Source organism: Cheilinus undulatus, linkage group 22 (genome assembly GCF_018320785.1).
Source record: "Cheilinus undulatus linkage group 22, ASM1832078v1, whole genome shotgun sequence".
Classification (NCBI taxonomy): Eukaryota; Metazoa; Chordata; class Actinopteri; order Labriformes; family Labridae; genus Cheilinus; species Cheilinus undulatus.
In genome coordinates, this window is record NC_054886.1 from 7047235 (window position 1) to 7068902 (window position 21668).

The 21668-nt window shown below is 40.8% G+C and overlaps 1 protein-coding gene across 1 annotated transcript in view; it reads right to left on the minus strand.

Annotated features, from left to right (window-relative positions):
- Positions 1–21668, minus strand: part of LOC121504066 (mitogen-activated protein kinase kinase kinase 11) — a 103934-nt gene that overhangs the window by 13532 nt on the left and 68734 nt on the right. The window contains exons 6-9 of the mRNA XM_041778658.1: positions 17841–17957; positions 9774–9945; positions 6867–6979; positions 6101–6700 (exon numbers count right to left, since the gene is read on the minus strand). Of these exons, the coding sequence (XP_041634592.1) occupies positions 6101–6700; positions 6867–6979; positions 9774–9945; positions 17841–17957 (1002 nt within the window). The remainder of the gene's footprint in view (positions 1–6100; positions 6701–6866; positions 6980–9773; positions 9946–17840; positions 17958–21668) is intronic.

Sequence of the window (21668 nt, forward strand, 5' to 3'; positions counted from 1 at the left end):
AATTTAAGAGAAAAATTCTTGGATGGTTAATGTTTCAAAATACCCCAGGCCTAGGGGCAAAGGCACCAGCTGGTCATATGCCTGGAGGTAACTTTATGTCCAACATAGAGCCAGAGGTTATAACTGACTTAGGGTCTACCCTGTGCACCAGCTGGACTTGAGTTCTGTTTAAGTTACGCCTGGTTGTGACTTTTACACCTAAGATGGAGCAGATGTAGTCATTAAGTTGTCTTAACCAGTGTTTTGTGAACGAAGACCAAACAACAATGGTTATAAAATGTAAGAAACGCGATGGACGTGCATTTTGTTTACAGTTATACTACTTATTCATAAAAAGACTGATCTAGTAAAGTGTTTTTGTGCAGCAGGCTTAGAAAAACATTAGAGCTGTTTGGAGCAGAAGACAGTATGTTAACAACTCTTATCAAAATAACTAACTGGTAAACTGAGTTGCATAAGAACTAGGGCTGTCAAATGATTAGCGTTCTTAATCGCACGTAATTACATCCTTTTTATCACATTTTAAAATGCCACTATTCTGCATTCAAAACTGTCTTAAACTAAGGGTCACTGACTCCCTGTTTGGATATAGACCTGCTGTTATAAGGAGATTGAAGATATGACATGAACTTAACCATGGAAAAAGGAACTTATGAATTCAAACTGAAACAAGAGAACAGCAAAAAGGTAAATGTTTAATAACACAATGTACAGATGTTTTTGACTTTTCCACTGAGCTGTCCGAGTTTTAAAAGTGAAATGAGATATTAGGGAACTGTGGACTTATTTGATATCAGTGTGGCTGCAGGAAAATGCTGCAGAGGCTTAACCACAGTGTGCTAATGGCACAATAAACTATGTGATTCATTGCGAGTGAATAAAATTGATGCAATTATTCTTGACAGACCTACTTAGAAACTGCGCATATAGCGTTAATCCAGGTAGACTACTGCCATGTAATTGAGATTAGCTGATCTCACACAAGCCCTTATCAGCTGACGGCTGGCTGATAGAGGAGTCTGGCTGCAGCCTGTTCATCTGAGATGCCGTTTATCTCAGAAAGGAAATGTCATAATTTGCTGGTACAGCGAATTTCCAGTTTTAGATTATTTGTTTTAATTCAACTTTATTCATAAACAAACATTACAGAGTAAGAAAAATTTTATAAATAAGTCAGGGAAAAAGCGGGATTAAATTATGTAAAGACCCATTTTAGAAGTATTGACACAAACTGTGGCTCACTTTAGCTTTGTTAGCTTTGGCTGAAGCTAACACAGCTACGCTTGCTACGTAATTAATGTCACTACATAAGCCAAAATTCTAATACAGCCAGCTACGTAAACTACGCTGGCTGTGTTAGAATTTTTTCATAAAGGACAAGATTTTTTCCTGTTAGCAGACTGTTTACTTGGCGTAATTAAATATTTTGTTGTCACATTTTGGAGGTCAGATTTTTAAATAGAAACTGTTAAAATAGCTGTCTTTTTGTGTGTGTGTGTTTTTTGCAAGTATTTCTGTTATTTCAGATATATAGAGTGTCTCAGATGAACGGTCTGTGGGAGTGGCCACCAGAGATGAACCGGCTGCAGCCAGACTGTCTTGGCTGATTTGCTTCTATACATGCAAATGGCTAGTCCAATCATGCTACCTTTTTAAGCTGCTCTCTCTGTCCGCTGTTTGCAACCCTCCTCCACCCCAGCTCATGCAGTTGCAGCTTTGTAAAATTTAACACATGTATAGCTCTACTACGACATGATCAGGGTGATTTTTATCAGAATTTAGTAAGTTCCTTCAGATCCCCTGAAGAAATTCCATAAATGTTAAATGTTGAAAAATGAACTTTTGTATGATGGAAGAAGGTAATGTAGACATTGTTAATTGAAATAAAGCCACATAATAGCAGATTGGCTGATTATTTAACATATTAAACCTCCTCATGATGCTTCTCTCTAAACTTCTTGGTTTTTCTAATCTTCAAATTACCCTCAAACTGCTGTTGTGTTGCCCTGCTGCTCATTTATGAGCTCTTCTCCAATCTGAGAAGCATTTTCAGTCTAATATCCTGAAAACACATAAACCTGTATGAAAAAATGCTCCAAAAAGGAACAAGAGAGTAGTTTGTGACTGCTTGAAAAACAAAAGCACAGAATGTGGATGTAATTAGTGTAAATTAAGCACAACATTGCGCTGTGTAACTAGTAGACAAAGCTGCAAGAGCAGCAAACAGCAAGTGTGAATTAACGCTGACAAGAACATTAAACTCAGAATAAATCAGCCTGAATGAACATTTGCTACTTCCAAATGTGATGTGTCTGCCAAATGGCATTATTTACATCAACAGCAACTCTCCCAGGCTGCCGAGCTTTTTAGCTGACAAGAAAAGAGCAATCAGGAGCCCCATGAGAGCAGACGCAAAACGCCAGAGAGGGAGTCTTCTGCATTCGTCTCTCTCCTCCACACGCTCACCGCCGGCATCCTTGTGGCAGTCTGTGCATCACCCCATCATTACAGTCAATAAACATGTTAAGATGTTTAGCTAAAACATACACCTCTTAATTATGCAGGGTTTTTAGCCCGTGTGTGCACCGATGAAATGCACACAAGCGGTCTGTGCGATCACGGCTGTAAGCAGCAGAACAGGCGAGGCATGTCTGCTGCGTACCTGCAGGCAGAGCCGTGAGAACCTCTCTGTGGAGAATCCCCGGCTTTGTGAGTCAAACGGACCAGATATAGAGTGTGAAATGGTACCATCAGGGACCCTTAAAGCCCTCCACAAAGCCCGCTCGCTCTTCAAACAACCAACAGCATCGCCTCCTTCATTACAGCTCCGAACTGTGCCAGTGCCTCGAAGAAAAACACATTTGGGAGAAACATGTGAAAACATAGTGAATCAAGATTGCTGCTATGGAGGTAGATCATGTTTGCTAGCATGACACCTGCGTGAATTAAAACAAAAGTATAAATACGCCCCCAAGGGGCTGAAAACTGCAGATTCCAACATGTGATTATGAGTGGAAAGCTGAGTGGTAATCCCTCTTTTATCATGTCTACTGTGTGCGTTAACACATGATATGTAGGCACACATTTGATACGCATCTATACAAATAATTTCTCAGACTAGAATCCAAATGGGAGCTGACAATAAAAAGATGTGATTTGGGGTGAAACAGACATCTTCCTCATGGAGAGGTTAAAAATGTTTTCATGTATGGGTGTACTGCTGCTGCTTTGCCTACGTCTGCTAATACAAGTGCTGACGATAGCTGTAGTCTCAGATTTCTTCATATCTTCTTACCTAAAGGTTGGTCTTTAGAAACTGGTCAACATTACTGATATCTTTAAACAGAGGAGTCAGTATCTTAAAGTACCATTTAAAAAAGATAATGCAAAAGAGAGGACTCAGCATGTATTTCTCTTTATGTGGTGCTGGCTCAACTTGTCTGGCCTCTACTTGGTTTCTTGGTTTTCCATTCCAACGCCAAAATGCGACATCAAGACACACTGCTGAGCTACTCTCTGACCAGGGTTCTCACTAGCAGTTTTACAAGAGGGACATCAGACAGGGTATTGCAGATGTCCCACAATGTCATGTTGGACATCACAGTAGTTTTGTGCAGGACAAGGGGAGATTGAAACCTAGTTCCACAAGAACCTAGCTCTGCACTTTCAAAAACCTAAAATATCAATGCTGTTATCATGGATTCTGTGGGGCAACATCTTTTAATCATATCACTGTTGCAGGAACATACATGAGTTCCTCAAAGCCCATCAGCATTGGGCATCAAGTTAAACCAAAATGTGGAACCTACAACTGTCAAAAATGAAAAATAAAACTAAAATACTAATCTAAACTCACCCATCTGACTGCAAAACTGAGAAATGTGATTCATCACTCTGATTTAGTGTTCTATAACACTCTAACATTGATGGATATCTTGAACCAAACTCATAAACAGCCTGTTGAAGTGGACAGGAAGACACTGTGGTTTTAGGGAGGCCAAGAATAGCTTCTAAGCCATTTTCAATAAAGCAATTTCTGTCTGCAGCCTCAGCTGTGCTGCTCTACACACAGGATGCTCTACATTCCACTTTGCAATAAAAGAAAACTGAAAACTGAGTTGAAAGAGGCAAAACAACAGACGACTGGATGCTAGCTTTGCTTAGCACGAATTAGCAGAGAAATACAGAGGGCCAGCTGTTACCTGAGATATGCAAATAGCCTCAGACAAGCTTTGATGTAAATGAAAAAAGGGTTGTGCTGCATTGAAGCTTCCCTTGTGTCACAGAGATCTTGCCTAAAAAGAGGCATAATAAAAAATGAGCAGGAACTGTGATGGGGGAATGCTGCCATGCTGAGGTACTGCATTATTCAAGGGAAAAGTTGGATCCAAATTCAGCGTGGGGCTTTTCTAAAACATGCTTGGTGCTCTTGAGGAAATGTGGGTGAATCATGCAGATAAAACAAAAACAGAACCAGGGATCCAATCTGGAGAGGAGACCGTAATTTAAAGAGGCACCGCAGGGATTTAATGATGCTCTTTCATAACGTTGGACCGCTTAAAAATACAAATGATTCAAAACATGGTCAAAAATGGTTAAAAGAAATTAGCAGATGTCCAAGCAGTCAGAATTTCAGGCCCTGGTTTATGTCTAGCACACACACTGTGTATAGGAAGTGAAGGAAGGCAGCATGTATCATTTATCTGGTTGTGGAATACTGCACTGCAAAAACTCAAAACTTACCAAGGTAACTCTCCTAACTTTTAGCAAAATAACATAATAACACATATCCTAAATTTACAAGACAAATCAAGATAAACATCTTACTTCAAGATATAGCAGGCAAAAATATTCCTGAACCACTAAAACTATTCACTGCAGCAGGCTAAATTTACTTGTGAAGTTTCTTTGTTCCCTATCAGATGTAATTACTTCTTTAATGAAAGTTAACAAGAAAATTTGGCCTGGTGCATTAACAGCCAGTTTTATTCATTGCAAGCATTTAAGGGCCTAATTTTATGCTTCTAACATCTTGAAATAAGAAGTTTAACTGAACTCTTTGAATAAATAGTTTATACTTGTGATTAGACAAAGGTACTTGGGAAGATCTGAGTTTTTCTAATGCATTGTGAGCTTTAGAGCGATAGTTTTGTATTTTTTTAAAGTGTGCTTGTATGAGATGAGGTACTTGTTAATTTGAGGTACATTACAACAGGAGGAGACACCTGTTAGCAAGGCCCCTTTAGAGACCGGCTGGAGTGCAGGCATGGAAGCTTGACTATTCAGCAATGCATGCTGGGTTGTTTCCGTCATATATTAGCTATATTAGCTATATTAATATATTAATATATCATATTAGCTGATTTTCAGAGGAAAAGAGCTACATTAAAAAGCTTTTCAGCACTTTCCACTGGCACACCGTCTTACATGGGGCCGTTTAAGGAGGCAACACTGATAAGACAAAAATAAATCACTAATAATGTAGCAATCAATGTGAGAGAAAAGGGAAAGAAAACAGCCCTAATTATGGGATTTAATACAACTCTTCACTTGCATTTTCTTCAAAATTAAAGTGTTTCATGTTCTAATAGCCTTACCAAAATAATGGATGGATTTTGGATCAAAACTAAGAGGGCTCTCTTTCATTTAGTTTAATTCTAAATGTAAACATTGTTTGTTGTGGCTATACTGTAAGTTTTTTTAATCCAAGCTCATGCCATGTTTTGGTACTGTTTTTGTATCACTTGCCTGTACTTTACTAATAAAAATGGGGGGGGGGGGGGGGTCACTAACCTGCATCACCTGTGGATACTATAATTACTACTTACAAGAACCTCGTGCTTACAAAACAACTAGCTCCCTGTAATGTTGTCACCATTAGGGTAGGGTAAGCTAAAGCGACCAACAACTTCAGCTCTACCAGGTGAAAATATGTAGCTTAGCCCACACTGCCTGGTAAAAACACCCTATTTCAGAGAGCCAGTGACCCAGCTTTGTTTTTTAAAGCGTGCACATTCTCCTGGTTTCCCATTAAGTGACTCTGACCTTTAAAATTGGTGTATTGACCCTTTAACATTTAGAAAAACGGATTCAGACTGACCAAGCTGTGAGGCGTGCAGGCCTTGGCTGGACCTCCTTCTCCTGTCGGTTCGGTGCTCCCAGGCCTCACAGCCCAACTCCCCGTTAGACGAATGAGAACTCAGGGTCAACTCCCCTGGGCTGGCTCTGCCCTGCTTGGGGGTCCTGGGGGTCTGTGGACTTTGTGGCATCTGCGGTGTGCGTTGGCCGCTCCTTTCTCTGGGGTTGGGCGGAGGTGGCGTCAAAGGGAGGGGCTTCAGTAAATCCAAGAGCGGTCTGGGGAGCTGCTCCGAGGTGGAGAAAGTGATGAGATCGTCCACTACTGGGGGATCAGACATGAGGGGCTTAGGGGGGGAGATCTCCGGTTCAGAAGGGGTGCGGTCCCCTAAAGAAGAGGGGTTAGTTCTAGGAGGCACCCGTGGGGGAATGTCCAGGCAGCGTCCGAGTCCTACAGAGGCCAGGAGGTAGCCACTGCTCAGCAAGGCACGGTGGGTGCTCTTCACCAGCCCACCCAGGGAGCCCCTCTCAGGCCTGGGGGAGCCAGCCGGGGAGTAGCCCCCCTCCTCGCTGCTGGAGTCTCGCTGAGGTAGAGGAAGCCGCAGGCTGTCCTTCACAGACGAGCCTGCAGAGAGAGGGAAATGTTTTTAGAAGACAGAGAAAGAGACGAGGCGTTCATTATTCATTTAGCTTTTATTTATAATTCACACTCATGTCAGTGTGAATCTTAACAGCTGCTAATGGAGGATATGCAGCTAGCAGTTAAACTGCTGATGAAGTGAAGTGGATACCGTTCTGAGAAGAGGGAGGGGTTGGCGTGGAGGGTCTGTACTCCTCGAAGTCGTCCTTGGATTCTCCGTTCTCATTGCTGTCTGTTTCCAGGAGCTTGGCCCTCATCGACAGACTGAAAGAGAAGAAAAATCTAAATCATGGATCAAATGATTCAATTATTTAAACAATGTAAGATGTTCATTGGGGTTAGTGTTGGCTGTTCTAAAATCAGTCTTATTCTTAGTCCTTAGATTCCAGCACTAACATGTTAGTCACCTTGATGAAAACTAAACTTACTTTTAGTCTGAGTTTTTATCATCAGAGATCTACTTCAAGTCTTATTCTGGTTGTTCTTGGTAGTCAACAAACATTTTGAGTCAAAGTTTAAGCAAACACTGGTGTACATAAACCCCTTCTGGCAGCAGTGACATTCTGACCCCCTGACACACTCTAACCCCTAAAATACACCAGATCAGCTCCGCTCCAGCACGGATGCACTGCAGTTTGACTGCATGCCCCGCTGTCCGTTAACTCCCACTAACTGCGTTTGCAGTGCAGCACGGAGCAGCACCACTGGACTGCTAGACTCGTGAGACCGAGGAGTTTCGTGGTAGTTACAAAATCACACCTGGCTGTGCGAGTAGGACCTACTGAAGTGCCATAAAACATAATAAACACACTTGAAGCCATTGTTCTGAACTGCAGGGGTAGTATGAACTTCAGGTGTCTCTGTTTTTTCTTTCATATAGCCTAGATTTTTCTGGCTCTACTCAGTAATGCTTTATAAATAAATGTCTTAAATCTTTTTGCTCCTCTGACATGAATACGGGCTCTGCTACGCCCCATTAAGACTTTTTGTTGATGTAGTGACAGGAAATACAGTCTGGCATAAATCTCGCGTCAACATGGGGTATTTTATTTTGAAATTTAACCGGATATTTTAATTTGGTTTCGGCGACACCTCCTGCCCGTTCGATCTGCTCCATGCTGAATTTATGCGCAGGGAGCTATCTCATTGACTAAAACTAAAACCTGTCTGCTCTGTTACCGTGCTGGAGCAGAGACGGACCGAACACGTATCTGGTGTATTTTAGGGGTAAGGAGCCACTCCAATGAGGGGAACTGAGCAGAAGTGCAGTTTCTAAAGTGGCTGATTACACAGATGTTGGATTCAGCTCAAATTCAGAAGTGAAAGCAGGAAATTTCTCCTGTCCATAAACCTTGTTGGAAATATGTCCAATTAACAAGTGCAGTTAAAGCTTTAAGAAATAAGTTAAAACACTTGACCTATCTTATGTTACCTGTTATTCAGGAATTTAATGGACATGAGCCCAAATGAATGTTTGTCCTTTGCCTTTTATTAGAGAGACAAGAAAGTGGAAAAAGCCTGACACTCAGGAGAGATAAAGTGCAGAATGACAGGAAGCCACAGGCCAGATTTAAACCTGGGCCACCCACTTCAGCAGGTCAGCAGTTCCTGTCCATGAGGCATGGATATATCTGCTAGGCTACCTGCACCAGTTAAACCACACACTTTCTGGTCTGAAACCATGACACAGAGGCATGAGACAGTTTCTAAGTGTTTAACACTGTTAACATATACACTAGAGGCCAAAGGTTTGGAAGCAAGATCAAATTTTTTACAAAAAAAGATCATAGTTTTATTGGTATACTTTGCAACAAAATAAACATGATTATTATACACTTAGACTTGCTTTCTTCAGTGTAACCTGCTCTGGCTTTAACAGCAGCATGGCATATACGAGGCATTCATCTGGTAAGAATTTTAAAAGGTATGTGCCAGGAATCTTATTCCAAGATTCCTTGAGTTCATCAGTAAGAGACTGCTGATTCATGGGATGCACTTTTCTGACTGATCGATCCAATTCGTCCCACACAGTCTAGAGACTGAGGGGGCCAAACCATCTTTGGAAGAGCACCTTCCTTTTCTTTTTTGTCTAGCTAAACCTGACAGGGTTTGGAAGAATACTATTGGTCATTATCTTGCTGCAAAACAAACTTCTGACACACAAGTCTTAGTCCAGATGGAACTGCATGATGCTGGAGGATGAAATAGACAGTTACTTTTTCATGATACCCTTAGCTTCAAACAAATCTCTAACTCTATCACCTGTAAAACATCCCCGTGCTATGGCACTTACACCTCCATGCTTTACTGTGGGAGTTACCATAGTGATTTAAGGCGTTTACCAGTTTGTCTGCGGACAATAGACTCTGAGATTTGAATCAAATAATTCAAATTTGCTTTCATTGGTCCAGAGAACTTGTTTCCAGTCATTATAGGTCCAATTTTTGTGTGCTGTTGCCCACTCATATCTCTTTTTCTTATTCTTTGGATGAAAAAGTGTTTCTTTTTTGCACATTAACAATCATTCAGACCAGCCTTTCTCAAACGTTTTTCACAGTTGTCAAAGAAATTGGTTTTTACCATGTCATGTTGGTTTCCTTTAAAGGGTTTAAATCCTGAAAATGTTGAAGGATTTTGTATTTTTGATCAGGACTACAGTTGATTTAAAAGATGTAACACCAAAAAAATATATATATAAAAGTATGAATGTAAATAGAGGTGGACATTTTTATCCCTGTTGACCCTAACGTGAGAAAACTGAAGTGAAACCAGAGGGTTAAACTTAAATTAGATATTTAAAGGAGCATTAGTGTCCATATTTTCTCTCACTGTGAAAGCAGGAAGACACTCCAGTGAGCATTATCCAACTACTTTGCTAATAAAGCTCAACTATGTTGCTATTTTGTCAAAAAAAAGGATAAATTAGCTTGTCATCAATGCAATAAAAAAGCATTCTAGTAAATGCATTAAGCTGGAAAGGCCCTAATTTAAATCGGTAAATAAATACTGTACAAGCAAAATCTTTATTGGACTGTAAAAGAAGAGAAGCCTTATTTACCTGCTTTCCTGGGGACTTAGACGCAGGACTTTTGGACTTTTCGGACTCTTCGGGCTCTGGGGCCTCCAGTGGGGGCCCAACCTCAGGTCTCCATTGGCTTGTTTTAGAGAGGGAGCCTCCAGGGGCCAAAGTGAGCTCAGGCCAAACGTCCTGCTGTTGTCACTGGGACTGACTGCAGAGAGAAAAGAAAGAGAAAAAGGGGTGAATTTAAAATCAGCTGGCACGACATCAGTATGCATGCTGCTCGGCTGAACTCTAATGAGGTGAGCATTTTTAAAAGGCAGGTTTCACCAATAAATCGACGCCGCTCTGCAATCATCTCCAACACAACGACCTTTAACTGACTCTTGCTGCAGCCAGAATTCATGAAACTTCTTTGCACTTCTTCACCTCTGTTATTCCTGCATTTTTGGAGCTCGGCTGCAGAGCATGTTTGTGCCATTCCTTGATAAACCACCCTGTTTGGCCTGATATTTATTGATTAACTTAACTCAATTTGTTGCATTACCATAAAGAAATTAAACTGTAATATAATTACTGTGGAAGCTACAAGACAAAAGTCATCCTCCAGCCACGCTTGCTTGGTCTTGTTCAGGGTAAGTGAACTTCATCTGAGTGTTTTTGGGGGCCTGACCTCGCTGATTACTGCACGAAAAACACAACTTCATGACGTTATTTACTGCAGTTGTGAAACTGGAATATATTTATCTTTAATGTTTTCTCTGTTTTCCTCTCTGATGTTCCCGGCTGCTCTGTCTGAACTCTCTGCTTCTAAAGCTTCCTGATGGACAGATTGTTTACATTTTGCCGTTAGCTCAGTTAGCTCAGTTAGTGCCCGGACTTTAAGCTCCGAGCCCTGGGCAGGGGGGATGTTTGTGTTTACACCACGAGACCGCCGAGAGGAGGAGGATTTAAAGCCAGGGGCGGATGGCATAGACTCAGTACCAATTTGATTTTCTGCAGCTCCAACCAAAACTTACTGACTTTAGGGTTGATATGGGGGTCAGCCCCAGGGATTTAGAAGCCAAACGCCGATAAACACCTGTCTGTGTCCTATAAAAATCCTCCACTTTCATTTATACTAGACTGAAAGTGTGTGGGAAAAGAATGCTGGTTAGAAATCTGACTCTAGTAAATCAGCAACAGAGGGAGAATGGTTGGAAAAATCTACCAAAGTACATGATTGTTAGACCCTCTCATAAGTCTTATTATGATAACAACCTCCCTGTTCACTGGGACAAAATTGGAAAACAAAATACAAACCACTACCATATTTACTGGGAATGCTCTGTTCTCTAGGATAACATTGTATGTATGATACAACAGGGGATCAAGACAAATTTATAGCTTTCACGTTATGTCAAACACTCATGCAACTGCTCCTGGTGGACAAGAAAGCCTCCCATCTCCTGTAATCTACAGAGAACATGAGATCTAGTTAGCATCTACAAATTTCAGCCAGATTTATTTTTACTCTTTCAGTATAAAATGCTGTTTTGTTCAACTGGATGCACTAATTTATGAGGAGACAAACCCCGGGGTAAACTTCTACTGAACACCATCTCAGAGGGAAACCCCAGAGGGGAGCAAATAACTGATAAATGCAGTGAGGTGCTACACTGTTACTAAAGGTAACAACAGTTGTTTTTTTTTTTGCAGATGATGTCACACAGCAGGGTAAAGCTCCCCTTGGGGGGCAAGTAGTGATTTCTCTATAGAGATTCTTTACCAAAAAGGTGATGTTTGAGCTGTTAACAACAATGCCAAGCTTTTAAAGTGTGAAAATAGACATTCCTAACTCTAAAGCTGCTTTTTTTGTCCTTAAAGTAGTGAAATATCTAGACCAAAGAAAAGTAGCCTATTCAAACAGTCACAGAGAAACGGCAGCAGGGGTCTGTCTCCTCAACCTCCAGTCTCACTCGTTCTGACTGGAAATCTATCTCTTTTAGGAGATCCAGATCATTAGGCTCAGCTCAGTAGCTGGTTGCTTGGATTACAGATGGCTCTTCGTTTGATATCAGTTTGTCTTTTTAAATTGGGATTAAATAACGTCAAAGGATGGAAGAAAGGAAACTGGCACTTAAGTGGAAGCTAGCTAACATCAAAGAGCCATTATGCAGTCATGAAGTGCAAATTATCACTCGGTCACTCACCCCACAAGGTTTATTTGGTTGCTAGTACATCACTGTATTAATTAAAAGCATTTTTGCATCAAAATGAGGATTGTTTTTATGTTAAAGGTGCTCAGCTAGCTTCTTAGCTCAGTACAAGACTTGACGCTAGATGCTAGGAAGTCTGCAGGACTGAGTAATTTGTGATACTGGTCGCCTCCACACCAGGTAATTCTGTCAAACTGTGGTGTAGTCACTATTTTGTAAAGAGTAGGAATGGTACTCATTCCATGTAGAAATTTGATGATATCTGATGATAATAGCAGCGTACAGATCTATTTACAATTGTTAAGTACTAACTTTCCCCCATTCCTTTTCATTCCTATTGGCTGTACCCCACTTCCTGACGCTCAGTGGACATTCTGGATCATGGGATTGCAAACAGCCTATTCATAGCTTTCAGTCACGTGACCTGTGTGGAGGCCTGGAGGGCAAAAAGAACATAGGGCAGAAGCAGCTGCCAGTGACAGTGTGCTGCAGCACCTTGTGTTTTAACTCTCCATATCCTCAGAACCATGCATGTTTTCATCATATGACAGCTGCTGAGGAACTGACTTTCAGCCAGTGTTCAGTGGCTGTAATGTTAGTTTGAGGTAGTCAAATTCTGATCAGGTTAACACAATATTAGTTGTCAGGATTAGAAGGTTTTCTCATCAGTTAGTGCATCCAGTTGAAGAACAATTTTCTATAATTCAAAATAAAAACATTAATAGGTGGAAACTGAAATGGTAAACTTCTCTATGGCATAGAGCAGTCAGAAGCCTCAGTACTTTGTAGTCTTTCACCCTGGCAGCGGTGTAACGAGAAGGATTTTTTACTACTGTATCTGATGTAAACACCACCAAAGTAGCACTGAACGTGATTTTTCTGATTTTAGTGATATGACAATAGCTCCTTGCTAGCTTTAGGGTCTAAAGTGGTCAAAACTTGAAGTTTACCTTCATGTTTCAGTTTTTCTGTAGTTTTCAGGTAATGTAAACCTGCCTCACTTTGAAGAGACAGAGAATTCAAATGTTGATGTAGTCTATCAGAGACCCCAAAAATGGTTCACAGAGCACAAAAATGTGAGAAGAAGCAGCCAAAGTCAGTCGGGGATAAATATGAGACAGAGTTCAGGAGCTATTAAAAGTTGAAGCTTCACCTGCCATACACAAACTTCAGTCTGACTCCTGCATTCAAACTCCCATCTGGACACTCCCATCACCAACTGTTAATGCTGACTGTGTGAGTGTTGTGTTAGTATTCTTTCACACGTTGTATGCAAATTCTGGGCGTGCTGCCACAACACCTTTGAACATGCAGACTGTCACACCCTTAAAAAAGACATGAGGAGCTGCTCAGCATAACACCTTACATATTCCCCAAATGAAGATAGAACAGGCTGTAAATGAGGAGACTTTAAAACTAAGACTTTACTCCAGCTCCAGAAATATGAAAACATAAGCATGCTATTGAATGGGCAGGTTTTATTTTTGGTCTTTTTCTCTGTAATTAGGCTGTAACTACACCAGAATGTCAAACTCCAGTATGAGAGCTGTGGACTTCAAACAAAACTAATTCCTACTTTTTTTGCCACTGCAACCAAAATAAAGGTCCTTTTTGCAAAATAAAGGGAACTTGACTGTTTTTAAGGCATCACACATTGCAAGTAAATTCCTGCACACTGTCTAAACTGCACACATACATCAGCAACATTTTAGTGCATAATACTGGCTAATGCATGTTTGCAACTTAGATAATATGCAGGAGTTTGCTTGCAATCTAAGATGAATTCTCTCTTCTACACAGCTGGCTTTTGAAAGGACTTGCTTTTAGCTTTGACACTTCATGGACATCGGATTTTAATTGGTCAGTCATGTGCTTATCAGAAGAGAACTTTTGGAAAGTTGATCATGGTCTGAATAAATATAAGCTGCGAATTCGCTTAGTAAAATTGCACTGCTTCTGTGAAGGCCTGTATTGACTGGCTAACAGGTTAAAAATTAATTGGATGGAAAATAATCCCACAACAATAATAATAGTAATAATAAAACTACATCTGGTGTGTAAAGCCTTCACTCACCACCAGAGTGTTTTCATAGCAGGCACAGAAATCGGACGACTGTGTCTGAATTGCATTTTTATCGTGATCAAAAATAACCCTGCTCTGTCTGTTCTTTTCGCTAACACATTTTCTTCGTGTCCAGAGTAATGACAGCATGTTTTATTGTTATGTCTTCATTGTGATGATGTTTGTTACATATAACAATGTGCTCTACTGCTCTTTGTCCCTGCATTTGGCTTTATATCCTTAATTTTGACTTTATATCCTTCTTGACAGTGAGGAGAAAATGTAGAAATTTGACAGGAATTAATAAGCAAGGTGACATTAAATTACTTTAAAATAGAGTAAAAACAGTCCAGGCTCAGGCTCTTCGAGGCTATATTTATGCACAGCGGAGCTTTGAGCTAAATATCACTGTCAGAAAGCAAAAAGGCTCACACTGACGATGCTGACATGCTGATCAGAGCCTGACTGGTACATCAATCCTGGGCCGGCCCTGGGCAAAGGTGGTATAGGAGGTCGTTGGCGTCATCTTGCCTAAGGAGGCGCCAACGTGAGCTTCAGACATTTTGAATGAAGCCTAGATGTAAGACAACTACCAGATTATCAGCTTCCATGCTCTTCTCGCCCTTCTTTCACACCCTAACAGGCAGACCACCCCCCTGATTATCATGATTATTCACACACCTGCTGTGTATAATTATCATGCCAAACAAAGGTTATGATTCTTGTGACTCCACTTCTACAACTTAAACAACAAAGCAATAACAGACAGACCTCCTGTGAAATTTGAATTGACAAGTGATCTTCCAATGACTGCACATCTCAGAGTGGTCCTAATATGGCACATGTGTAAATCTGCCTAGATCTGCCTTACAAACTAAGAGACTGTGAAAGAAGGAGACTAGTGAGAGAAGCCACCAAGACACCTATGACTATTCTAAGGGAGTTACAAGCTTCAGCAGCTGAGATGGGACGGACTCTGCATACAACAACTGTTGCCTGGGTTCTTCACCGGTTAAAGTATTATGGCAAAGAGAAAACCACCGCGGAAGAAAAATCAGATTCAACTTGACTAGAGTTCACCAAAAGGCATGTGGGTTGTGGCATGTGGGGATAAGTTCTTTGATCTGATAATACCAAAACAGGGATTTTTGGACATCAGAGAAGACGCCAAACACTGCACATCACCTCAAGTACATCATCCCCATTGTGAAGCACAGTAGTGGCAGCATCATGCTGTGGGGATGCTTCTCAGTGGCCAGGAAGGGAAGGCTTATAGAGGTAGAGGGTAAAATTAATGCAGCAAAATACTGGAAAATCCTGGAGGACAGTCTTTCTCAGTCTTACTAATAACCTGAAGTATACAGAGAAAGCTACATAGTAATGGTTTAAAGACAACAGTGAATGTTGTCGAGTGGCCAAGTCAAAGCTTAGACCTAATCAAAAAGACAGTTTGTGGCTGGACTTGAAAAGGGCTGTTAATGTCAATCCCAGTGCAACCTGAAAGTTTGAGCAATTTTGCAAAGAAGAATGGAGTAAAACTGCAGAGTCCAGCTATGGGTTGCACCAGCTGTACGTAACTTCAAACATAATTTGAACACAAGTTCTTACTTACAACGGAGTTTACGTTCTCCTGACATTTAAGGTGTAGCACCAGTCAGAATAGTTTGAATGTAGGCTGAATTTATTACTTAAATCTCACACCTGCTAGGTGTAAAGAATATGGCTGTCATGGTGTTAGCTCTGAGAGACAGGATAACCCAGAGGATGACAAGGAGTTGAGGATTTTACTGGTGCCCACACTGCCTTCTCCATGACCAGTAACACTACTGTTTTCCATGAGCAGAGATCATTTCTGTCGTCTACTATAAAATTATCTTGTGTTATTTGCCATTTTACCACTTGATATCAGTGTTGTTACTCTATACTGGCTCTAAGTTTAGGCTTCAATACTCGCATATTCAAAATGCCTTGCCATATTTTTCATCCACACTGAGCTGTTTGAGGATTAACGGCAGTTAGCATACGTTATTTTTAGCTTTTAGCATCTGTAGCAAACACTGGGTTAAAAAATGCTTTTCAGTGATTGGATTAAGTAAGAGAAAATGTCATATCTGTGACAATATTTTAGTTAGTTCAGACATAAATCTCTACTAGTTAGGATTAACCTTACATCTCTATGGTGCAGATAAACAATGACACAACTTAAGTTAGAACTTAACTAGTTTCAGCGTAGGGGTTAGTGTGGACTTCACACCATAACTTAAGGCAGAACTTACGTACGAATGGTGCAACAGGCTATTGATGTGAAAGCCTGATTAAGACCTATCCATATAGACTCAGTGCTGTGATTACAGGCAAAGGTGTATCTACTAAATACTGACTTGAAAGGGGAGAAAATGTATGCAGTCACTTATTACATAACATATTTTTTTTTTAATTGAAATTACTTTGTAGTAATCTGTTTCCATTTTGACATTTAAGAGGGTTTTATTTCCTTTCTTTTTTGTTTCATGTTTAATCAAGCCTGTTGAAATATCACAGCAAGTTCTGAATAACAGCAGATAAAACAAACTCTAACTTGAACTACTGTCAGTTCTAAATAAATCAGACAGACCTAGAAACAGGGATTGCACAGTTTTTGTTGCTTTTATCCTGTTGAACTGAAATTGAACCAAACTGTAAATTCAACATGGTGGTACACGCTTGACTGCTGTTACATCCCCTGTACATTAAAGCACATGGAGATCAATTACTTCTAACATGATCATTTTGTAGAAGGGCTCAATCTGAACTGCTCTGTGTGTGGTCAACCACATCAGCTTCCAGTCATCTAGACAAATAAGGTTGGGAAGCTCCAGCAACAAATCTCTGCATGGTAGTGAGAGGGCAAACATAAATATCCACTAAACAGAATTTAATGGCAGACACGCTCATGGCTTAGTGATTGCCATTAAGGAAAGTCATTAAGAAGTGAGAGAAAACCAGCCCTCTATTTGACGAGTAAATGAAGCTGGCAGATGTTTCGGATTTACTCACCACTTTAACCGATAAATGTTTCACCGCAATTTGAGCTTTTATGTCGACACCCACTGGTAATTGTTTTAAAAAATCTCTTTCATGGCCTGTTGCTACACCACAAATTTCCTCTTGGGTTTTATTAAGACGCCCCATGACCTACAGGCTACAATTTCCCTCCAAAGGGAAACAATCTCAGGGCGTTTGTCTAAGAGCCCGACAAGCTGAAGAGTATTGTAAATCTTTGCCGCTGCTGCAACCCCTCTCAACCCTTTCTCCTGGAGCAATGAATTCCTCCCTGCTTATTTTTAATTCAGCAAACCGCACTGTAGCCACTACATGCATATAAAACTGGGGACTGATTCAGCCTGGAAAATACAGCTCAACGGTGCCCCCCGCTGCAGCACTGAGGAGACTGCAGGCAGAGTGGGAGCTGCAGTGGAAAAACGCTGCTGAGAAGTGCTGAGCTGCTGAGAGGAAGTCAGATAATATTTGGACTGGAACAGACTGTGTTAAAGGGAAAAGGGCGTGTGTGAGAGAGAAAGCAGTAAGGCAGGGAGGGGGAGAGAAAGAGAGTGAGAGAGGGGGCCCACAGGGAAACTGTAGAAGACAAAAAAGACGAGTGGGTGGTTGGTAGCACATGAAAGGGGAGACATTTGAAAACCAAGAGAAGTAATGTTGCAACACAGAAAATGTGAGCATGCAAAATAAAACCTCCCTCGCCTTTTGGCGCTGTAAATATACGTTCAGTACTACACATACTTCCCTCTGTGCATCCTTCTACCTGTGAATAGTCATATGATCATCCAAGGGAAAAATCATTTCACTCACGTTGGATTGCACGGAAACGTGGGCCGAAGGAGGGTGATGAGCCTGAACCCAGATCAGGAGAGTTTCGCCTCTTCTCCAGACCCGGTGACGCCTGCACGGTAATCTTATGGATGAAATCTGCAACAAACACACAGACAAATACAGCAGATGTTAGACCACCTGGATGTCAGACACCTGCCAGAATGAGCACACAACTTTAAAGTTTCCTCTATCAACTCTGCATGCATACATTCAAGAGAAGTTGTGGAGGTTTCATTGCTTTATCACTGCTTCACTTTGTCTTCTTAATGCACCTTAACATTCTGTACCAACTTTCATGGTTCATTTAGTCAATTCATAACACCATGTTTGCTCTGTATGAGATTCTCAAATTGATAATTGTATCATCCTTGACATTTGCAATACATACGTGGATCATTTCTTGCCAATTCATCAGCCAAGGAACCAAACATAAACTATTAGAAACCAAGCATTACCTCCAACTATGAGCAACTCTATCATGCTACTGCTAATACTACAAGCTAGCATGCTAAAAATAATTTACAGAGCCCAGAGGGTTTCAGTGGGAACACTAACTAGCCTACAACCTCTATGCCAAAAAAGTTGGGGCACTGTGAAATGTAAGGAAAAACAGGATGCAAGGATTTTTACATCTCACAAACTCATAAACAACATATCAGATGATGAAACTGGGAAATATGACCACTTAACGAAAGCATTAGCTAATTTTGAGTTTAATGGCAGCAACACAGTTCACTGTGGCATGTACAGGTGCATGTTAAAGCTGTATCAGGCAGAGAAGAAGCCTGATGTGAACACTTTCCAGAAATGCTGCTCCTTTAAAATGGACTGAGGCAAAATGGAAAACTGTTCTGTTGCCAGATGAATCAAAATTGGATTTCTGTTGACCATTTCATGAAAAATATTAGCTCACTTTGAATTTGATGATAGCAACACATCCCAAAAAAGTAGGGACACTGCAACAAAAGGCTGGAAAAGTAAGTGGTACTAAACTGGAGGAGCATTTTAGCAACTAATTAGGTCAATAAGCAACAGATCAGTAACATGACTGGGTATAAAAGGGGCATTTCAGATAGGAAGTTTCTCGGAAGTAACGATGTGCAGAGGTTCACCAATCTGTAAAGAACTGTGTCTAACAAAAGCGGAACCATTTCAGAAAAATGTTCCTTAATGTAAAATTGCAACAACTTGAAATATGCTGAATCTTCAGTCCATAATATTGTCAAAAGATTCAGAGGATCTGGAGAAATCTCTGTGTACAAGAGACAAGGCTGAAGGTCAAAACTGGATGCTTGTGATCTTTGTGCCCTTAGGCGGCACTTCATTAAAAACAGGCATAGTCTATTTCCTCGACCCGTCTGTGTGGTGGCTCTTGATCCACTGACTCCAGCCTCAGTCCACTCCTTGTGAAAGTCCCCTACGTTCTTGAATCTGCTTGTTTGACAATCCCTTGAAGGCTGAGCTCACCCCTGTTGCTTGCAGCTATACTCATGACAAAACCAGATGAAGCAGCAAGTAAATCACATTAAGAGACTGTGTCTTATTTTCTGCATTTATTTCATAATGTATTACCCAAGCATGCTTTTTTGCAGTTTTACAAACACTGTGAGAGTGTTAAGAAAAGTTGCTCCTGGGTTGCTTCTGGGAAGAGAAACACTTGCTAGTTAATAGCTTTAAATAACAGCAAAGACAGCACAGTTCTCCAGCAGCAGAGAGGTCAGTAAAAACTCAGATAAGAACAACAGAATCTCTCAAAAACTTGTTTTTAAAGCATGCATCCATTTGTTTATATGCTGCACTGCATTTTGCTGCACATATGGCTTGTGTGTATGACAAATAAATCCTTTAAGTCAAAATTCTACACAACTACATCCTAAGCTTGTTCTATTTTTATATTTACTTTCAGACTGTGAAGGATTAAGGCTAATATATAAGCTACTCCAGAGGGTACAGAGTGCAAGAGCAGCACAGGATGCAGCAAAAACAGATAATAATATTAGTGAGAAGATGAGAAGGAATAAAAAAGGAGCCTGGCAGATATTGTTTTGAGAAAATAAGAACACTACAGGGAGAATCAGGGTGAGGGAGGGATACCTAAAAGAGAGAGTGAGAACGAGGAAGGCCAGCCAACAGTGTGTCCGTGGACAGGAAGCGTCAAGGCGTGGTTGGCTCACTCTCCCCTCTCATCAACCCCCCCCATACTACCACATCACCGCCCTGCTGCTGCTGGGAAAGGCCTAACCACAACACACACACATAGACCCACACACAAACTGCATTTACGCATGCTTGCTCAGTCCAGTCTCACACAGAGAACGGCACTGCATGTGAACTCTGGCGGGCTGTGAGACTTTGTGATAGCAGACGATGCATACACAGCTGAGTGTCAGTGGAAAAAAACTGGAGCAGATATGGGCTGAAAGTCAGATCGTTCCACCTTTCAACAATTTATGCCATATGCACCATATCTGACCTAGTCTAAATGTAATTAAAGGAGGTTTTCTCAGGACAACATTGCTAAGTTTTAGACCATTATTGACTTTATTCAAACTTTTAGATGTATGGTACAGCAGCATGAAACCGCTCCCATCAACAGCCCTTTTTTCAAATATCGGCCTTCATGAGTCCAGCCCTGACAGGAACCTTAAATACAGCGGAGCTACAAAATTACAACAGTTGCACCGCAAGTCTTTCACTTACTTCCTCTTCTCTGCTCTCTTGTGTTTTCTTTACTGTTGTTTTTGTCGCAGACATATTCCTCTGACGTTGCAAAAAGGGAGGGAAATATGATCACAGCACAAGAGAGGCCATGTTCCCGCTGAGCCTCCTGATAAACTTTATGATATATTATCATGCGCTGGTCTGTAGTAACATGTATTGGCTCATTGTCTAATTTAAACTGTATGATATTTGCATGCACCATTATCTTTCATATTGCTAAGTACAACTAAACGGCTTGTTCCCGGTAACATTTCCAAATATCCATGTTATTGTTTATCTGTTTTTATATAACAACTTGTTTGTTGATTTGGGGGCCAAATGCTACCTTTTGTCGCAGAGCTGCACACACTAGAGATGCAGCAATCTGACCTCAAATACCAGTCAAGCAGTTAGATGACCATTAGCCAGTCAATGGGGGAGCTACAGGCTGATCTTTGCAGGTCATTTCTATGCTGTGTTTATGACAAGCATGTGCGCATATTATGCCACTGTGACTAGTGTGCTGATAGGCCAGTACATAGCATAGCCCATCGTAAAAACAAAGGCTAAATAGTTTGGATTCGTTTGAATAATTCACTCATTTTCAATGCAAAGTTTAAAAGCCTGCATCTGTGATGGTGTAAGGGTGTATTAGTGCTAATGGCATGGGCACCTTGCATATCTGTCAAGGAGCCATTAACACTGAGAGGTACATCCAGGTTTTGGAGCAGCATATGTGTTGCTTCTCAAAGTCCAGGATCCATCCTCTCTAGGATGGATCCTTTCAAGTCAGGTCCTACAGAGGTGAGGTAAGAGTCCACCCTGGTAAATGTTAAAAACAATTTAAACAGGCTAGTATGCGTTACATGACTTGAATGGTCGCATCGGGGGCATAAACCAAACCAGGAATTGTTCTGACAACAGTGTTGAACAACTTTTATCAAGCACTGTCTAATATGCTATCATGTCATCCTATAATTGTATTAAAAATGATATATAATAACACAATCATTTCATTGTGGAATATAATATAAGCATATAATATGATTGTATTCAATGGCACTGCCTTAAGTGGACAAGCTTTATTTTGATGCCGTAAAATTATGA